The sequence below is a fragment of the Episyrphus balteatus genome, chromosome 1, assembly GCF_945859705.1.
Source record: "Episyrphus balteatus chromosome 1, idEpiBalt1.1, whole genome shotgun sequence".
NCBI classification, from domain to species: Eukaryota; Metazoa; Arthropoda; class Insecta; order Diptera; family Syrphidae; genus Episyrphus; species Episyrphus balteatus.
Window position 1 is genome coordinate 116,020,504 of NC_079134.1, and position 19,819 is coordinate 116,040,322.

Here is a 19,819-nt window from a genome sequence, read left to right on the forward strand (position 1 = left end):
TTCAAAAAGTTAAGCCCAGAGAAATCTCCGGGCTAAACAACAAAGCCCAAGGGGCTAAGGTGTTGTTGTATTTAACATGTAAATTGCTTAGCCCAGACTGCGTTTTTTTTGTCAAGTTAAGACCGGTTGTAATAAAAAACACACCTATTGGTCGCCAAATTGTTATGTTTTGACAATTTGGCGACCAATATCAGTTTGGAAATCCTGATTCAATTCGAGTTCAAATCGCCTTATAAACAAGGTAACGGACCGAGGTTAGAAATTCCCACAAAACAAATTCCCACAGAACAAAAAGAACACACTTTAGGCGTAGCACATTTCAACTTTTACAATTTCCTTTCCCAATTGGAAATATTGAAATTCCAAGGAAATATTAAAATAAATGGCAATGCTTTAAAGTTTAGCTCGTAGTTTTTTTTTTCTCTGTTATATATATATCTTATCGAATTTTGCTGAACCTGTATCATAAGTTCGTCAAGAGAAAATTGCTTTCAAAATTCGATCAAAGCAAATGAAATAAAAATCTTTTCTTATTAATAATAAAAAATAAATCGAATAGTTTGTTGCGGTATATATTTAATAAATCATAATGGTAAATTGAAATTCGAGAAATCGTCAATGTTTTTTTCCCCTTTGTTTTTTCTTTTTTGCTCTTATTTCACATTCCTTTTAACTCGGTTAGAAAATAATATATCCCATACATTATGGCCTCAATAAAAAAAAGTATCCCGTTTAATCTAATTGTACTTAATAACACTTCTAGTAAATAAATAACGGAGATTACTTAACCTCCTGATGTGAAAAAATGAACTCTGAAACACCCTCTATATTTTTAATTTTCTTATATTGTTCAGTGATGATCTATTATTTTCTCGGTGAATTTTTCAGGGTAACGAAACATCCTTGCCCATGGAGATGTGCTCCAATTGTGAGTATATACAAAATTATTTTTTTTTTTAATATTAAATTCCCTAGCTTATAAAGTTTTTTGGTTTGATTAAATATTTTTTCGTGTCAAAAATGGGTTTAAAAATTAATTCAAGAATAGTTATACTAACATTTCAGGATAAAAAAAAAAATGATATATCAGTATGAGTGTGTGTATGTATGAGTGAAGGAGTTGTTCAAAGTAAAATTTTCTATAAATATTCCACGCAGGATCGCAGTTTATCCTTTTTGGCAAATATAATTTTCAAAACAATCTTACCCAGAATGAAATCATTAAAAATATCTTAAAGTACAGACAGAAAACAAACCCACCTGTTACGAGAACAAAATAGAATATTTGTTGTAGATAAAAGAGTCGACTTTTTGGTTCATTTTCACACCCTCGCATTGTCGCCATTGAAAAGCTTTTTTGGCTTTAGGTTATGGTACATTATGTTAAATTAATAGATATTTTTAGATTAACAAAAAAAAAAAGAAAGAAAAAATACAAATGTTTACATGATATGTATGTACATATGTACTTGCAAGCATGTGCTTAACTGCTGGAATAGAATGGATATACCTAGGTATAATAGTTCGTGGCAGGTAGGATAGGTATGCACTATCGGACGGAGTTCCACAAACTACGGCCTTTTTGTAGGTAGGCTAGCTACATGCTGAAGTTTTTGAAATTATTTAAATGTGTTAGCTAGCATCATTTCAGTTTTGGTTTGTTACCCGTCCTTGTGTTGCTTCTTATGAATTAAGGTTTTGGTTGAAGTTTCAATTGTAAAAATAAAGTTTGTCCGTTTCTTACCTACTTGCGATATTGAAAAGTTGAGATAACATATTAGACATTACAAAAAAGTGGGTCTTTTGGGGATTTTTGACATTTTACTTTAATCGACATTTAAATGCTCTGTACCAATTTTCAGCTCTATGGGAATTATTTCTGGGTTGAATATCTATTTTGTCTGGACTATTAGGAGTTAGGGCTAATTTTCTAGAAAAATGCTCAAAATAAAATTATTAAAAACGACGGCAACACTTACATTGCAAGTGCAAAGGGGCTATGCAAATTCACATTGGCGCCTGTCGTGAGAAGTAAGTCCATCAGACTTAGTTTGCACCACCATTGCTCCTCTAGTGCGTAAGTGCCTATATATTATTTTTTTGAAAGCGCTCCCTACTAACTATGTTTTAAATATCAAAGAAAATTAATGCCAACGTTGTCGAAACCATTAAAAAAATAAAAATCTGATAGAAAAGAAGTTTTCTTATTTTTCAATTTCCGCAAAAACTAGCAGAAACATAATGGTTTTCAGTGCCTGTAAAGGAATAAGTTGGGGCAGTTTACTTTAGCGATGGGGTAACGGCTACTTTTTCGATAACTGTTACTACTTTTTATTTCTAATTTACAATAACAGGTATGAATACCTTTCACTGAAATAAAAGTTACTGAAAAAATTTTCACTAAAAGATAGAACAAACCCATTTTTTACTGACCATTTTTGGTTTCCAAAGCCCTTCTGAGCCTCAATTAGATATTTTCTATTATATTGGTTGTCCTGAAAGTTGATAATTGCTACTTGCAGTTCATGCGAATAATCTGTTATAAAACAAGTGCTCCTGTTACTCGGATAAAAACAATCTGCTTAAGCCTAGTACGTAGATGGAGCTAAATTTTGGATCGAAATCGAAAAATCGGCTAAATTTTTCAATAATTTGAATGGGAGCTAAAATTAAGCTTAGTCTGCGTTCATTGCAGTTTACTTTGCATTTGGGGCAAAACATGTAGAAATAATAACCAGCTCAATTTAAAACAAGAAGAAATTTGTTTATTTCTGTTTAAGAACAATTAGAAGAATGAAAATATTTAAAACATAAAATTCAAAGTACGTATGCAAAGCATACTTTTCTAAAATTCAATTTGAAAAGTGTTTCTAAAAACACAGTGTAAATGTATCTCCAACACTCCTCCTCATTTACTCAACTAGACCACATCTTTCACGAAGCATCTTGTGTCTTCCAGCTGCCAATGGTTTTGTAAGTAAATCAGCAAGCATTGATTCTGTTGGACAATATTTGCATACTACGTTCTGTTTCTTGATAAAATCTTTTACGAAATGATACCGAGTATCTATATGTTTGGTTCTATTCGAAAAATGTTCTTCTTGTATCAATTTCAAGCAGCTTTGGTTGTCTTCGTATATAGTCGTTGGACCACATACATTCTGCTGCATTTCTATCAACAAACGTCTAATCCATGATGCTTCTTGACACGCCTCTGATAATGCAATGAACTCGGCTTCAGTAGACGAAAGTGCTACGCAAGTTTGTTTACGACATGACCAGCTCACTACACCACCGTTTAGCTTAAATAAGTAGCCACTATTGGATTTTCGGTTGACTCTATCCTCGGCCCAATTCGCATCCGCATAACCGTGAAGAAGTCGATCTTTGTTGTTTCCGGTTTCACTTAGTAACAACTTTACCTTTGATGTGCCCTTGAGATATTTAACTATCCGTTTGAGCTCATTCCAATCGTTTTGTTTGGGTTGACTGACCTTCTGTGCCAAAATCGAAACGCTTGTAGATATGTCAGGTCTTGTGTTCACTGAAACATATAGAAGGCAGCCAATTAGTTTTTGATATTTACCGTTATCCATCAAAACTTCGGAATCATCAATCTGCTTTCCGTAATTTGGGTCCATTGGAACTTTTGAATATTTTGAGTCGGCCAGACCAAAATCGCTTGCTATTTGCTGGATATAGCTTTCTTGATTTAAACTATAGTTACCATTTTTATCTTTGTCAATTTTTAAACCCAAAAAATTCTTAATGTCACCCAAATTCTTTATTATAAACTTTGCTGATAGTATCTTCTCCGTTGAATGAATCAAGTGTTTTGATTTGCTCGCCACAATGATATCATCAACATAAATTAGAATGAAGCACCACTCACCCTTCTCCTCCTTCGAATAGAAACAAGTATCAACGTTGCTTTGAAGAAAATGAGCACCTATGAGAACTGTATGTATTGCCTCGTTCCAAGCTCTTGCTGCTTGTTTCAGCCCATAGATGCTTTTCTTCAACAAACATACCAACTGCTCCTTTCCTTCGACTTCAAAACCTGGTGGCTGCCTCATGTAAATTGTTTCTTTTAAGTCACCATTCAGGAATGCTGTTTTGGCATCCAAGTGTTGAACGACAAACCCTTCTATTGCAGAGATAGACAATAATATTCTAAATGTCGTTATCTTAACAACTGGTGCGTATACTTGATCGTAATCAGTGCCATATTTTTGTGAGAAACCCTGGGCAACTAGACGAGCCTTAAATCGCTTTCCATTGTCATTCGAATTCGTTTTTAATTTGAAAACCCATTTACTACCCACAGCAGTTCGGTCTTTTGGCAACTCACATAACACCCAAGTCCGGTTTTCTTTCAATGACTCCATCTCATCTTTCATAGCATCAAGCCAATGTTCTTTCTGATTGCTAGACATGACCTCCTTCAGGTTCCTTGGTTCCTTATCAGTACATTGTACAACATTTACTTCTTCGATTAGTCTAATCGGTGGAACCCCTTTATTTGATCTTTCAGAACGCCTAATGCTAACATCTGGTGGAATCACATCAATTTCTTGCTGTTCTAGAACTGGAGCCTCTTGTTGATGAGAAGTACTTTGCTCAACATCTTGTTCTATAGTGTCAGGAGGAACATCACTTGGTTTCAAATTAAAATCCGTTTCTATCTCCACATATTCTGGCACACTTTGCTTCTTTTGACTAACCTCAATTGATGCTGTGTTGGATACCCCACTTTCCAGTGTTTCATTGAAATCTACGAACTGAACATCTCGACTTACAACTACTTGCTTATTTGACGGATTGTAGCAGCGATAAGCCTTCGACTGTTCATCATATCCAACAAATATCATTTGGGCAGCAGTTTTGTCTAGCTTTTGTCTCTTTTGAGCTGGAATATGAACGAAACATTTGCAACCAAATATTTTGAAATGTTGAATACCTGGCTTCGAATTATTCCACCCTTCATACGGAGTTACTGCTGCTGCTCTTGTCGGCAAACGATTTTGTATGTAATTAGCAGTTACAACAGCTTCTCCCCAAAACATGTACTGCAAACCAGCATCTAACAACATACAACGAGCCATCTCAATCAGTGTTCGATTCTTGCGTTCTGCAACGCCATTCTGCTCGGGTGTATATGCTGCAGTATATTGAATTTGAATACCTTGACCCTTCAAGTACTGCACTGTTTCGTTAGCCGTATACTCTCCTCCTCGATCTGACCTTATTATTTTTGGTTTCCGCTGGAACTTGTTTTTCACCATTTCCACATATTCCTTTAACTTTGACAAGACTTCTGATTTATGCTTCAGTAGATAAACCATGGTATATCTAGTAAAGTCATCGATAAAGGTTACCATATAACGCTTGCCGCTTGGTGAAACTGTTTGCATTGGCCCGCAAACATCTGAATGTATCAGATCAAGAGGAGCAAAAGTTTTAGTACTTGATTGTTTCGGAAATGGTAATCGGGTTGTCTTGCCTTGCAAACATATCTCACATCGACACTTTATGCCACAATCAACCAATTCAACCCCATCAACTTGTCCGTTTAAAACCATTTCTTTGACAACTTGAGGATCACGATGTCCGCAAACCCTGTGCCAATAGTGAATACAATTGCACTTATGCACACATGCTGAATACACCTTATTGTATTCCCGTAACTTATAAAGACTTGATTGAAGATCCGCAACAGCAACTTGTCGACCCTTATGCTTGATTTCACATAAATCCTTTTTGAAATCAACGGTAAAACCTTCTTCGGCAAGTTTTCGAACTGACAACAAATTTCCCCCAATTTCTGGAATATACAAAACATTATGTAAAGTTACTGAAGATACTTCACTATTCTGATTGAGAAATTGTATGATTCCACTTCCTCGTCCTTCAGTTTTCACTTCATTGCCATTCGCAACATTTATTTTTTCATGATGTTTCATATTTAGGTCGGTAAAGAAACGCTTGTTGCTTGAAATGTGACATGTAGCTCCAGAGTCAATAATCCAGCCACCCACGTCTTTTGAAACCATGAATAAAAACTCAGGACTCGTTTCAACTTTGTTTGCTTTATGTGCTTGAGACTGATCAACTCTGGATTTACTTGACTTTGACTTCCACTTTTTGTATTGAATGCAATCTTTCTTGAAGTGACCTTTTTCTTTACAGAAGAAACAGTTCTTTTCTCTTTTGTCGCTTATTTTCAGTGCTGATTCTTTGGTTTCTGTACTTGGTTCATTTCGACGACTGAACTCTTCCAACAACTTAAACTGGACTAAATCATAAGTCAAGTCTGCCTCCGGACGTGTCTCGAGTGCAGTAATCAGAGTATCATAGCTTCTTGGCAAGCTACTAAGAAGCATAGCAACTCTCCAAGTTTCAGAAAGCAGTTCTTCACCGATGTCTCGCAATTTATCAAATAACTCCGTCATTTGATTTATGTGATTCTGAACATCAGCACCTTCTTCTAATTTCAAGTTGCAAATCTTGCGCATCAAATGGACCTTATGACTGAGAGTGCTCTTTTCATGGTAAGTCTTCAGAGCCAACCAAGCATCTCTTGCGGAAGACGCTCTTCTAATATGAACAAGCTGTCCATCTTCCACCAGCAAACCGATAAGTGCCTTCGCCTGGTTGTTTCCCTTTTCCCATTCTAATTCAGCAGCAACATTTTCCGCAGCAAAAGTTGGCTTCGCTTTATTGACGACATCCCACAGACCTTCTTTTATAAGCAAAAGTTCGAGCTTGAACTTCCATATTGAATAATTTGCATTATTCAATTTAGTCAGATTGAACTTCGTCCCTTCAGCCATTATGAAATCAAATTGCAAATAAACAAAACTTCTGATATTTTAAAAACGTGATTTCTGGGCCAATAACCTGTAGAAATAATAACCAGCTCAATTTAAAACAAGAAGAAATTTGTTTATTTCTGTTTAAGAACAATTAGAAGAATGAAAATATTTAAAACATAAAATTCAAAGTACGTATGCAAAGCATACTTTTCTAAAATTCAATTTGAAAAGTGTTTCTAAAAACACAGTGTAAATGTATCTCCAACAAAACATACTGCGATTTGCTATAATTTAGCATATTATTCGCCTAAATTGCAAGTATGAAAGATGAATTTTATCACAAGTAACAGGTTAATTATAAAGTTCATTGAAATTTTGACTAAACAGATTATTTTCACGCGATTAACAGGAATTACAGATTATAACCGATTCAATTAGTTTCGTTGCAGGATAAGAGAAAATTGTTTGGAATATTAGTAGGTATTTTTCATCTTATCAAGCTGTTATTACCGAAAATTGTCTTTGATTGCCCAAAAGAAATAATTTAATTAAAATTAACTTTAGATATGAATATATGTATTAACTGTTTTTTAAGTAACAGGTATTTTGCCAGATGAGTAGCAAGTTGTTATTGCTAGTTTCCAATACCTGTTACTGAAATATCGGCCCATCCCTAGTTTTTTAAGGCTTAAGATCTAACCCAATTCACACACGGCCTTTCATCAATTTTGTATTGAAAACCACATCCTTGACAAAAATAGTATTCAAAATGTTAAAAAAAAAAATGTTTCCCAAATTTTGACTTTGAAATCGATCGAATCGAGTATTGAATGAAATAACTTGATCTAAAAACTAGAATCAAGTGCTTAATTTAGGTTTTGAAAAATTAATCATTTATAACCTTGAAGCCCGTATGATGCTTCTTTTTTTATCGTATTTTTAATACAAAAATTTGACGATTGTGTGAAGAAGACAGGAAGTTTTTTTTTTACAGAAATTCAATTCAATTTAAATCTATTGAATTGAATTGAATTTCGGTAAAAAAAATATACACTTTTTTGTACTCTCTTATTCAAATAATATTATAATATAATATTCAAAATATGTAATAAAAAACAACATACAAAGTGTCAATTGAAGAAAAAAAGACATGTTTGCTCGTTTACAAATATAGATTTACTTCTTTTTTTTTCATAGTTCCAAACCGCAAGCAATTATTGTTGACAAATTCAATTTAACCGCGCACAGAATTAAATTTCGGTTAAATGTAATGCGTTATAAATAATATAAATCTATAAATGTTTTTATTTCTTTTTATTTATATATTTCATCAAATAAAAAATAAACAAACTTCAATTTTGCCCAACTGAAAAATGACTTGAAAAAGTAAACTTATTTTCTTTTTTAGAACATTTTAATTTTTAAGTACTTTTTTGTGACATTTTCGGCTTTTTGTTTGTATTGTTTACGTACTCACTCTTTTTTGATTTTGATTTCTTTTTTAAATCATTAAAGTAAAAAAAAAAAAAAGAAGTATCATAGCGGCTTAAGTGTTACCGTGCGTCGTTTTTAAATATTTTTTTAAATTTTGAGTCATTTTTTTAGAAAATTGGCCCTGCCTAAAATAAACAGTGTAAAATTGCTTGTATTTCACTCCTCAACAAGAACCCGTTACTATTTTTCACTGCCTGAGTTATCGTAGTCTTGCCTCGAAGGGTTTTTCATTTAAAATGATGCTCCATTAATTGGAGTCAAATACTCCAATTAATGTTTGATATTATTGTATGTTGTGGACGAAAACTTTACCAATCCTTTAAAAAAGCCGAAGGAAGAATATAGTTCTCATCCACAAAATACAATATTATGCTCCATTAAACTTCGCTTCGACAAAATTCTTGTGTTTTCTCGATTTATTAAATTCAATTCACTCAATGATACTTGCCGTCAAATGATGGGTCCGTTTTGGTACTTCATGGACAAAAATATGAAGTCTGTCAAATTTTAAAGAGTGGCGATAAAATTCTCTCAGAGAAAAGAAAATTGTACAATACTATCCAAACACTTTAAACACGAAAAATATCTACTTGCTCTTTTTATTCGGCTCTGTTACAATTTCGATGTCGAAAAAAAAAGAATCTTAAACTTGGTAATTTATGTCTTTTTGGATTGGTTTCACTCCAGAACTCACTCATTCTAAAATCCAAAAGAACAGTATAAAGAAGCGTCCACTCAATTTTAAACTTTTATGTCTGTGTTGGTGAATAACGAAACTAAAATTTATTTGCTTTTGCACCAGGAGGCTGTTTCTCGACAAAGTATGAGCTACATTTACTACATCGACGACCCTAAAAACCAATAGTAAAGCTCCATTTAATATTGGGAAATATTGTTTGTGGTCGCAATAATTCAAAAATACTAAAATTTTAACCGTGAAGTCCGATGGGACAGAGATATTGAATTTGAAAGTCGTTGATTTAGCTTATGTATTTCATGTTACTCAAAGAGAAATAGGCCTCTGGTGCAAGAGCAAGTACCTACGTGAGATCTAGTTGCACATTTTATTTTATTAAAAAAACATACAATGACATCAATCTTACTAGAGTGTCAATGCACTCTAGTACTGATTATAAATATGTAGTAATTAGGGTTATAAAATTAAAAATGCCTGTGTGTAAATCATTTGGATTAATAATACTAATGATAAAATGCTTTATTTTTCAGTCGACGCAGATGAAATCCGTCGGTTGGGCAAACGCTTTCGAAAACTCGATTTGGACAATTCTGGAGCACTCAGTGTCGATGAGTTTATGTCACTGCCAGAGTTGCAGCAAAACCCGCTCGTTCAACGTGTCATAGATATTTTTGATGCAGATGGCAATGGCGAAGTTGACTTCAAAGAATTTATTCAAGGCGTTTCACAGTTCAGCGTCAAAGGAGATAAATTGTCAAAACTACGATTCGCGTTTCGTATATACGATATGGATAATGATGGTTATATATCAAACGGTGAATTGTTTCAGGTAAATAAGTTTAAAGAAGTTAAGTAATTGCAATGAGGGATTTTATTAATTACTTTATTTTTTAACGGGAATTGTCCAAAAATATGTTTTTGTGTGATCTAATAGAATCTTAAAGGACATTTCTTCCCTCTTTGGCGTTTCTAACAAAAATTCAGTCATGTTAATTTTGAGTAAATATATATCGTCGGTGACGCGTTCCAAGTGTGAAACTCCATTCTATTAAATGAAATGGAATTTAAGCGATCGTAAAATTCACTAACTAATAAATTCAAATATCTATTTAGAAAAAAGTGGAGTTACACACTATGCACGAAACGTGTCACCGAAGTTTTTTTATATAGCAGCTTGACTTAAAGAATTAATTTTTTATACCCCGTGGTACAATGATGGTAATCGCGATTGACTATAACAGATATTGGTTCGTATTCCAGTCTCCACTTCGTGGGGAATTGTATCACAAATTATTATCTATTGCGTAAGTCGTTTGTTCTAAAACGTCAATAGAATATGGGCCCCAATTTTTGTTAAATTAAAAATTTAACTTCGCAGTTCCCTCCGCTCTTCGCCGTTCATAACTTAAGCTTCAATCTGTAAGATTATAAGATATAAATGATTTATTTATTTATATCATAAGTACACTCCTGCTCAAATTTAACGCACATCCTATTTATTTTTCTGAAAAGTCCTATTTTTACTTTATGTCACAGTATCATTGTAATTTTCTGAGACAGGAATGATCTTATTTTCAAGGTATGGAATAAAATGTTTGTGGAGAGATTTGCTGAAGTCTATCTGTCAACCCGCGAATCTTTTAGAGAAGTGTCATACATTTTTATCGAGTAAAATCAGCTTTACAACACGTACGGAGTTAGTGAGCTCTCCTAGACATACTTTAAGTACCCAATCACCAATCACACCTAGATTTGGTCCACAGTTCAGTCAGATGCACGATAATGCATCCTAGAGTGGTTTGAGAATATCTTCAAGATTAAAATATGCCACACAGATATCTGGATTTAAATTCAATATAACATGCCTAGGAAATGTTGAAAAAAATGCATTTGCGACCAAAATCCACCTCCAAGCATTCTTGATCAACAAAAAACTGCAGTGAAAGAAAAGTTACAACAAAACCTTCAAAAGTTAATTCGTGGAATGAACAGACCTCTCCAAATTATCATATGCGTTAGAGGCGACCATACCAAGTATTGAATAAAATTATTGGAAAGAACTGTCACGTACTTCCACTTAAAAAAAAAATGTTTCTTTAAAAACAAAAATATTTTAATATCAGTTTTCAGACCTTGAATCCTTAAAATTGGTTCATCTTTTTTTTGGTTGATAATACTGTTGCAGTTTAGCATTTTTTCGACTTGCTAAACAATAAACAAACACAAAAAAATACACCAAAGAATTTTAAAGCCTTTGAAATAAGATGAAGGGCTATATCTAAAGAAGAAAAAAGTGTGCGTTAATTTTGAGCAGGAGTTTATATAACAATTTACATTTACAAAAGCTTCATGGTGTGGCTACTCAAAACAGCAATATTATAATTTTTTTAATGAAATCTAAAACTTAATTATTTATAAAAATATTTTTTTTTAAATTGTTTCTACACTTAACAATTAAAAAACCCAATTATTGTAAAACAATTTCTATACAAAATATGAACTTAAACTTAAGTTTTTATTTTTTATAATTTTAATGAAAGTGGTATAAGTCCTTTTGGGGGTTAAACATAAACACCGTTAATGTCTTTGAGAATTTTAATAAATTTAACTGCATTTTGAAATTTGACATTTTAATAATATAAAATGTATCACCTGAATTCACAAACATTAAGCTATATTTTTAAAAACTTAAAAATGCAAACCCTTAAATATCTCGAAACATGAAAAAATGGACTTATACCACTTTCAAATACAACGGCTCAAATATAAAAAAACTTAAATGAATCACTATGTTGTTCTAAAGTTGACTTGATTATTAAGAGCTAGAATTGTTCGCATGCGCAGGAATCCATAATTCGACTCGCTAGTCATTACATTACTATATTTAAGGGCTCTATGTAGTTTTAAATTCCATTTATAATGGCAAAATTTAAACAATTGGAAAGAAAACAATTGCCGTTTTTCTTTAATTCACTTTCTTTCAAGCGTTCAAACATGGTTCATACATTTTTCCTTTTTGTCTAACGGTTTTCTCAGAATTGATTTAAACATCATTTCTATATTTTGTTACCTGTTACCCTTTTGAAAAAAAAAACTTTATTTTTAAGACTACATGCATTGGATTCGGCATAGAATCTACCAACTTCTGGAACTTTTCTCGGCAAATCAAATACCAAATTTCTTGAACAATTTTCAACAAAGATCAACCTTGATTGAAGAATTTTCCCCTTCAAAAATCAAATCTCATGAATTCTTAATTTCCTGTAATAATATAGGTTATGTTACTAAGAAGTCCACTAGATAAAACAGTCGTCTGACTGAGCGCACACTAGCAGCCTAATCCTTCCAAACTATCGATCAATAAAAAGTCAGTAGATCACCATTGCATTGTACATATAGTATATATGTATATTTCACACACTAGAACGATCAAGTATCGGTCGATGAAGTTTTGCTACTTGATGGCCTTCAAACTAAATGTAAAGGTAGATATAGCAGTTTTGCATTTTAAGCCGACGAAATTTATTTCCTCGTTCCACTTACTTTGGCGAACAAAATGTTATTTGTATATATTTTTATTATGTTTTATTCAAAAGTTTAATTTAGTGTAAATGCATTGTTGCTCTTATTGGACATATATAAAATATAAAATAAACTTTTTTTAATATAATTATTTATTTCAGGTACTTAAAATGATGGTAGGAAATAATCTCAAGGATACACAATTACAACAAATAGTAGATAAAACTATATGTTTTGCCGACAAAGATGAGGACGGTAAAATTTCGTTCGACGAATTTTGTTCGGTTGTTGGAAATACTGATATTCACAAAAAAATGGTTGTAGATGTTTAAGTTAATGTATAACATGTTTAATTTTTATACATTAATTCATGTCCTGTTTTGTATTTTTTAAAACCATGTTCTTAATTCTTAAATTTTTTTAAACTAACATGAAAAATTTTTTCCTCATATTAAATAGAAAATATACACTTTAAAGTCTTTTTACATGTGTAAATGAAAAAAAAAAAAAATAAATAACTAATAAAAAAAACAGAAAGTTCGAAATATATATTTAAAAAATTCAAACTAACTCAGAAATATTACCAAAATTATTTGTGTTTGTCAATCCTTCTTTCATTCTGCCTTTAACAGACAGCTTTCTTAAGAAAAGTAAATGAAAGATGACGATGTAAGACATTATTTAACTAACACAACTGAAACAATTTCAATACTTTTTTTTTCATTTCTTAACACAAAAAATATCAATTTAAAATTAAAAAGCTAACATTTTCTACTTCAACTTAATATTAATATTTAAGTAATAAAAAAAGCTATAATAAATTTTAAAGGAAAAAAAACATTAGGATCATTAGAAGAATTACATAAAAAATTAATAAATAATTATTATAGTATAGGAAAAGAAACTAACACTTTTTGTGTATTCTCTTAATACAATGCATGTTAAAATAAATTTAAAAAAAATACTGTTATACCTCTCCCGTTTTCCGCAACTTGTTTTCTTTCAAAATTCGAATGTTTTATTTTATATGTCATATTGAACAATCATAAAATGAATACTTTTATATTTCTTGCATTTTTTGTAAATTGTAAAAAGAGTAAAAATTATTTTATATGTAAACTCTAGTCAACGTGAATTTTTAAAATCCTTTTTACTGTCATAAGTTTTTTTTTTTTTATTTGCCATATTTAATGTTAATAGAGAAAAAAAGAATAAATATTTTTACATATGTATATTTTTTTTTAATGTGAAGATATAAAAAACTATTCTTGTTTTCGTTTTTTTGTTTCTTTTTATAGCAATTCAAACAATAATACAAAACTTTTATTTGCGTACGTATTTTTTTTTTAATTTCCGGCCCTTTTGTGGATGAAAACTCAACAAAGTTGTTTTGACTTATATAAACCACTCAAAACAAAATAGGGTCCATCCAAGATTTATTTTGAAATAAGCCTAAAATTTACTTAATTGCTTAACATTGTCAAAGCGAATCAATGCATAGTAGAGTTTCAATGTGCATGAACACTTGTCACTGCTTTGAACAACGATTTACCGTACATACACACATGTAAGCTCTACAATGCATTGATTCGCTTTTTTCAATTAAGTAATTTTTTAAGGCAAATTTCAAAATAAATTTTGGGGCCGTATTTTTTCATCTTGGTTGGTTTCGAGAAAAGAAAAAGACAAGCAACGCAAGGTTAAATTCTCGCAGGGACAACTCAATTTAGTTGCGTTGTAATGCATAATATGTCCTTTATTTTTGTATTTGAAAAATTCTCAGATATTTTATTAGTTTTCAATTTTGAAAATTAACAGAAGTATGTACAAATCGCCTCTACGGACATGAAGAACGTCATATACAAGTGCATTTCTTTTTATTCAGAAATTGAGTTAAAAATGGTAATATGTATGGCGGACATGCTCGTAGCCCCTCTAGATTTCAAACTGCAATTCCGAGACACAATAAATATAAATTTAATGGATGTAAGGTCCTATTCTAAACAAAGTTGTTTCATATTGTTATAAATACTGTTAATTTTTCTTGTGTGTTGATCTATGCTCATTGTTCTTTCTGGGACCTGTTCATTAATAAGAAAAACTATAAAACAAAAATATATTTTTGGCATACGAATTTTTCGTTAAAACCACCGATCGATAAAACAATTGTCATGTTCAGATCAGAGGTATAGCATGTTATTTCATACATACAAGACGAGTTCATACATGAGCATTGACATTGAGTGACTTATTCTTTTCAATCGATTGTTTGTAAAGTTTAGTTGAAAGAAAATGCTACCAATACTGCATTATCAAGTTAGCCCAGGACGCAAGGTCCCCTATTTACGAAATAATTCTCTCCAAAATCAAGCCCAGACAAGATTTTTGAAAGAATTTGAAGAAAGGGTATGAATCTCACGAGGCACAAATGAATCATTAAAAGCGTACTTCTAATCAAAACTTTGATGAAATCAAACACAAAAAGTTTTCCAGTTTATTATCGTTTATGAAGTACCTTTTCCTTGGTTATTAATATTATTGTTTTTCTTTTTTTTTAGTATTATTAATGTACCTTAATTTTTTCTTTCAAATTCTATATATGTTAACTTTATGCAAATTTTCATATTTAAAGATTTAATCTCAATTGTAAATGATTTTTAGAATAATAAATATGAATAAATCTAAACAAATGATCATTAAAAATAATTTTTTTGGGGACTCCAACGAAGTAAAGTTGGGAGTTGGATTTTCTAAAGTGGTCCATGGTTTGGTGTTTTGAGTGAACTGGTGTGTTCACCAAATACCTATGGTGTCAGACTCTCCTAGCTTTTGTTAAATTTTGTTGTGTGTTTCGAGCTTTCGGTGCATCAGTTACTTAGGCGTTTTTCTTCGTTATTTTAAAAGTGATTTGAAAATATGTACATATATACCTAATAGGGATGTTGCAGATGTGGATTTTTTCACATCCGCGGATGCGGATTTTTGAAAGTTAACATCTGCAGACGCGGATGTTTAAGATATTATATACAAAATTAATATAAATGAATTAAAATAATGATACTGTTATAAATTACTTTTATTTTTATTTGTATTTAATGAGAGAAATTAAAAATAGGTGTAGGTATTAGACTTAATAAAAAGTAATACCGCCACCTTCTCTGCATCAAGTCGGTTACACAGAGGTTGGTTAATTAGGCCCCACTTCTAAATAATTGGCTTGTGGAGTGGGTAGAAATTGTCGTTAAGTTCTTTTCTGGCACTTTTTTTTGTCTGGAAAGAAAGATCTTTATTACTATCCTGTTTTCACCTAAAATTTTATAATTTCGCAAATTAGGTCAGTTAGAATTCCAAATCCTAAAAATTTCCTATACAATTTGAAATTCGACTTAAGGCTCTAGTGAAAACGGACTATATTTAAGACTTGCATTTTTTATGTAAAATCAGTAGGTGTGTTTTTTATTACAACCGGTCTTAACTGGACAAAAAAAACGCAGTCTGGGCTAAGCAACTCACATGTTAAATACAACAACACCTTAGCCCCTTGGGCTTAGTTGTTTAGCCCGGAGATTTCTCTGGGCTTAACTTTTTGAAGAGTTTTAAATCTGTGCTACCAAACTAATTTTTTCATAAATTGTTTAGAATTTGTTTAAAAACGTGAAAACACACGTTTGGAAGGACAAAATGTATTAAAATAGTTTTGCTAGCATACATTTTTGTATCTCTTTGTAAAACATACATGAAAAATACAAGAAAATGACGAAAGCGAAAAATATGACAACTCTAAATTTTTGTTGTGTCTGCTGTTTTCGGAACATTCAATATACAGTGCTGCCAAGATTTCAGGTTAAGCCCCGAGGCGTTTTTTTTTGTCCAGTTAAGACCGGTGGTAATAAAAAACACACCTAGTAATAGACGTATTACTCGGTGTGACTGGTACTAGTACGCGCCATTTGCTGGCTCCACCCAACTTCTTTCCTGTCGCATCTTCTTTTCATCCACATCCGCATGAAAATCCGCATTGATTATTGCGGATGCGGAGGCGGATGTCGCAAATCATGCGGAAGTTCCGCATTTTCGGATGCGGGTGCGAATATTCGCAAAATCCCTAATACCTATATAAAGAAAAGCGCTCGAGAATAATTGTGAATTCCATTTTTTTGTATGAACTTCGTTCGGATTCAAAGTGTTTCTCGACCACTTTTCGATGTGAGGATTATTGAACGTAGACACTGCCCGACAAACAATTTTGGTTATATAAAGCTTTACAGATCCAATTGTTGCTTCTATAAAGCATTATAGAAGCAAAATTGTTAGTAGGGTGGGGCCCTATTTTGTAAAACGATTATCGTTGAAACGTTATCATTAAAACGCGATTACATATCACGATTATCGTGTTATTTCAATGATAAAGCCTGGTACGCTGCTCGCGCTAAATTTTAGCTCCCATACAAATTATCGAAAATTTTTAGCCGAGCTAAAATGGAACCCATTAAAATTATCGATAACTTGTATGCGAATTTTATCTCGGCTAAAGCCTGGTACGCTGCTCGCGCTAAATTTTAGCTCCCATACAAATTATCGAAAAATTTTATCTGAGCTAAAATGGATCCCATACAAATTATCGATAACTTGTATGGGAATTTTATCTCAGCTAAAATTTAGCGCGAGCAGCGTACCAGGCTTAAAATTTAGCGTGAACAGCGTACCAGGCTTAAAGCCTGGTTCGCTGTTCGAGCTAAATTTTAGCTGATGTCGAATTCCTTTCAATGTAAAAATCGAATTTTCGGCGATCTTGAAGCGATTTTTTTCTGAAAATCATGTTCCATAGAAAAAAAATTCGCCTCAAAAAGAAGCAGAATTTGATTTTTTCTTAATCCCTCTTTTTTGAGAGATTTACACGGATTTGCACACACACTTGGAACATTTGACATTTCTCAAACGTCAAGCTGAAAGTTTTCTTCGTGTTGTTTGTTTATTTGAGAACACCAACTTCAAATAAAGAGTAAATTTAAATTAAATATCGTATTTTTACTGCGGAAAAATATCATATTATAAAAAAAAACAATGTGCGATCAAAATATATTTTTTTCCTGGAATAGTTCTTGTGGAAAAGTCAAATTACTGTGACTTTTCTTCCCGTTATTGTCTTCAGGAAATTTTTTCTCTGTAAAACCACAGCATACCCTTCAAGCAAGAAAACGGAGTCCAGAAAAGACAGTCCGCCCTCCGACCGAGAAAACCGGGGTTGCACTCACACACTTGCAACTTTTTGTGTATGAACACAAAGTCGAAGGAGAATCGAGGTGAAAAAGTGAGAAAAGGAAAACGAACGTAGGAAAGACAAAGACATCAAGACAAGGTATAATGCGTCATTTTGTTATTATTTGTCGTTTGTTGCAGTATCTCGTCGGTGGTCGGGTCGTGCGTCGTTAAACTAAATACATTGTTTTGTTAATATGGAAAATTTTATTTCAAAAAAAGGTATGAATTGCTTAACGTGCTTCGCGATTTTATAATTAATAATTTATCATTTTGTTTTTTTTTTCAAGGAGTTCAATAATAAGACGCTACCTGAGAATTTTCACCCTAACCTAAACTTCCCACAACGCACAGCAGCTACAATACAATACAATATGATGCGAATTCTCCACCAACGAATCAATAAAATAAAATTTTGTGTTAAAAAAATATAAAAACAATAAAAAAATTTAAGAAAAAGAAAATAATTCGTGTTTTGTTTTGTTTGCAAATGCTTCCAAATGTCAAGCGCCATTTTTTTTCCATTCCTCCAATGCCGGACGTCATTCATTCCGACTTCGGCTCCGTTATCTCGGAATGGAGGTTTTCACCTCACCAATACATATGCAATCGACTTCGCGGTGATTATAATTTCCATACTAATTTGAGCCGCCTTCGGACCAGTTTCTGATCCGAAGTCGGACTCAGCTCCGCCTCAGGCGGAGCGGATTCGGACCGAGGTCGGACCTGTTTGCTTGAAGGGTACGGCCAAAATAATTAACCTTCTACTTCATATTCACTCAGATCTTAATAATAACAGCAATTACCGTTTTATTCTGATTAAAATATATTTATATTACCGAAGAAAATAAACAAAATTATTGATCAAAGGAATCTCTGGTTTAATTTTGCAGAAATTGTTTTGGTTTCAGCTTAACGTTCGTGTAAAAATAGTTGTCAAATGACACACATACAATCGCAAAAAGAATTCGGTCTGTTTTCATGTTCCTTTTTAACACCAAAAATTCGATTTTTTTGAGGCGATTCCCATTCAAAAAATTGAAGGGAATTCGACATGAGATAAAATTCCCATACAAGTTATCGATAATTTGTATGGGATTGTTTATAGCCTGGTACGCTGCTCGCGCTAAATTTTAGCCGAGATAAAATTCCCATACAAGTTATCGATAATTTGTATGGGATCCAATTTAGCTCAGATAAAATTTTTCGATAATTTGTATGGGAGCTAAAATTTAGCGCGAGCAGCGTACCAGGCTTATAGCTCGGATAAAATTTTTCGATAATTTGTATGGGAGCTAAAATTTAGCACGAGCTGCGTACCAGGCTTAAGAGTCCGAAAGGTAGTTTAAGCTCGTCTCAACAATTCATATAAGCGTAGTGAACCTTCTAATTCTGTTATAAACTGTTTAAATGTTATAGCCTGGTACGCTGCTCGCGCTAAATTTTAGCTGAGATAAAATTCCCATACAAGTTATCGATAACTTGTATGGGATCCATTTTATCTCGGCTAAAAATTTTCGATAATTTGTATGGGAGCTAAAATTTAGCGCGAGCAGCGTACCAGGCTTATACGAAAAATAAGCATGCAATGACAAAGTGAACAAGAAAAATAAAACAAACTTAAAAAATATAATTTTCGCACAAAATTAATGTTCTCGGCAAATATTTGTGTTCCGAAAAAAGGTGGACACTTCTCCAAGTAAAATGGTATAATTTTCAATTTCGCTAGTGGAACAGCAGCGTACCGCAGAACGAAAGTTTTCTTTTACGATTTCGTTGTCATTTTTGTGGGATTTTTCGTTTCGCATCAGCAGTGTACTATTGTGAGGGTCTTAAGACGATTGTGACTTGTGAGATTTGCCAGAATCGACCAGTAAATAGTTTGATATCCATAAGCTTTTTTGTATAATAGTTTTAAATATTGCATACTGAACAAAATTGCTCATGCAAATGTCCAGTAACAGCAGCACATCAAAAATTTGTTTGTGTTTGTGCACATGACGTCACAGCTTACATCTCTTATTTTTGATTT

At 32.4% G+C, this 19,819-nt stretch overlaps 1 protein-coding gene across 1 annotated transcript; it reads left to right on the top strand.

Moving 5' to 3' along the window:
- Positions 1-425: 425 nt before the first annotated feature.
- On the top strand, positions 426-14,758 carry LOC129905495 (calcineurin subunit B type 1). Its single transcript, XM_055980964.1, has 4 exons — positions 426-592; positions 889-928; positions 9,537-9,835; positions 12,690-14,758. Exons 1-4 carry the CDS (start codon positions 590-592, stop codon positions 12,858-12,860), a joined length of 513 nt encoding a protein of 170 aa, XP_055836939.1. The 5' UTR covers positions 426-589; the 3' UTR covers positions 12,861-14,758.
- Positions 14,759-19,819: the final 5,061 nt, after the last annotated feature.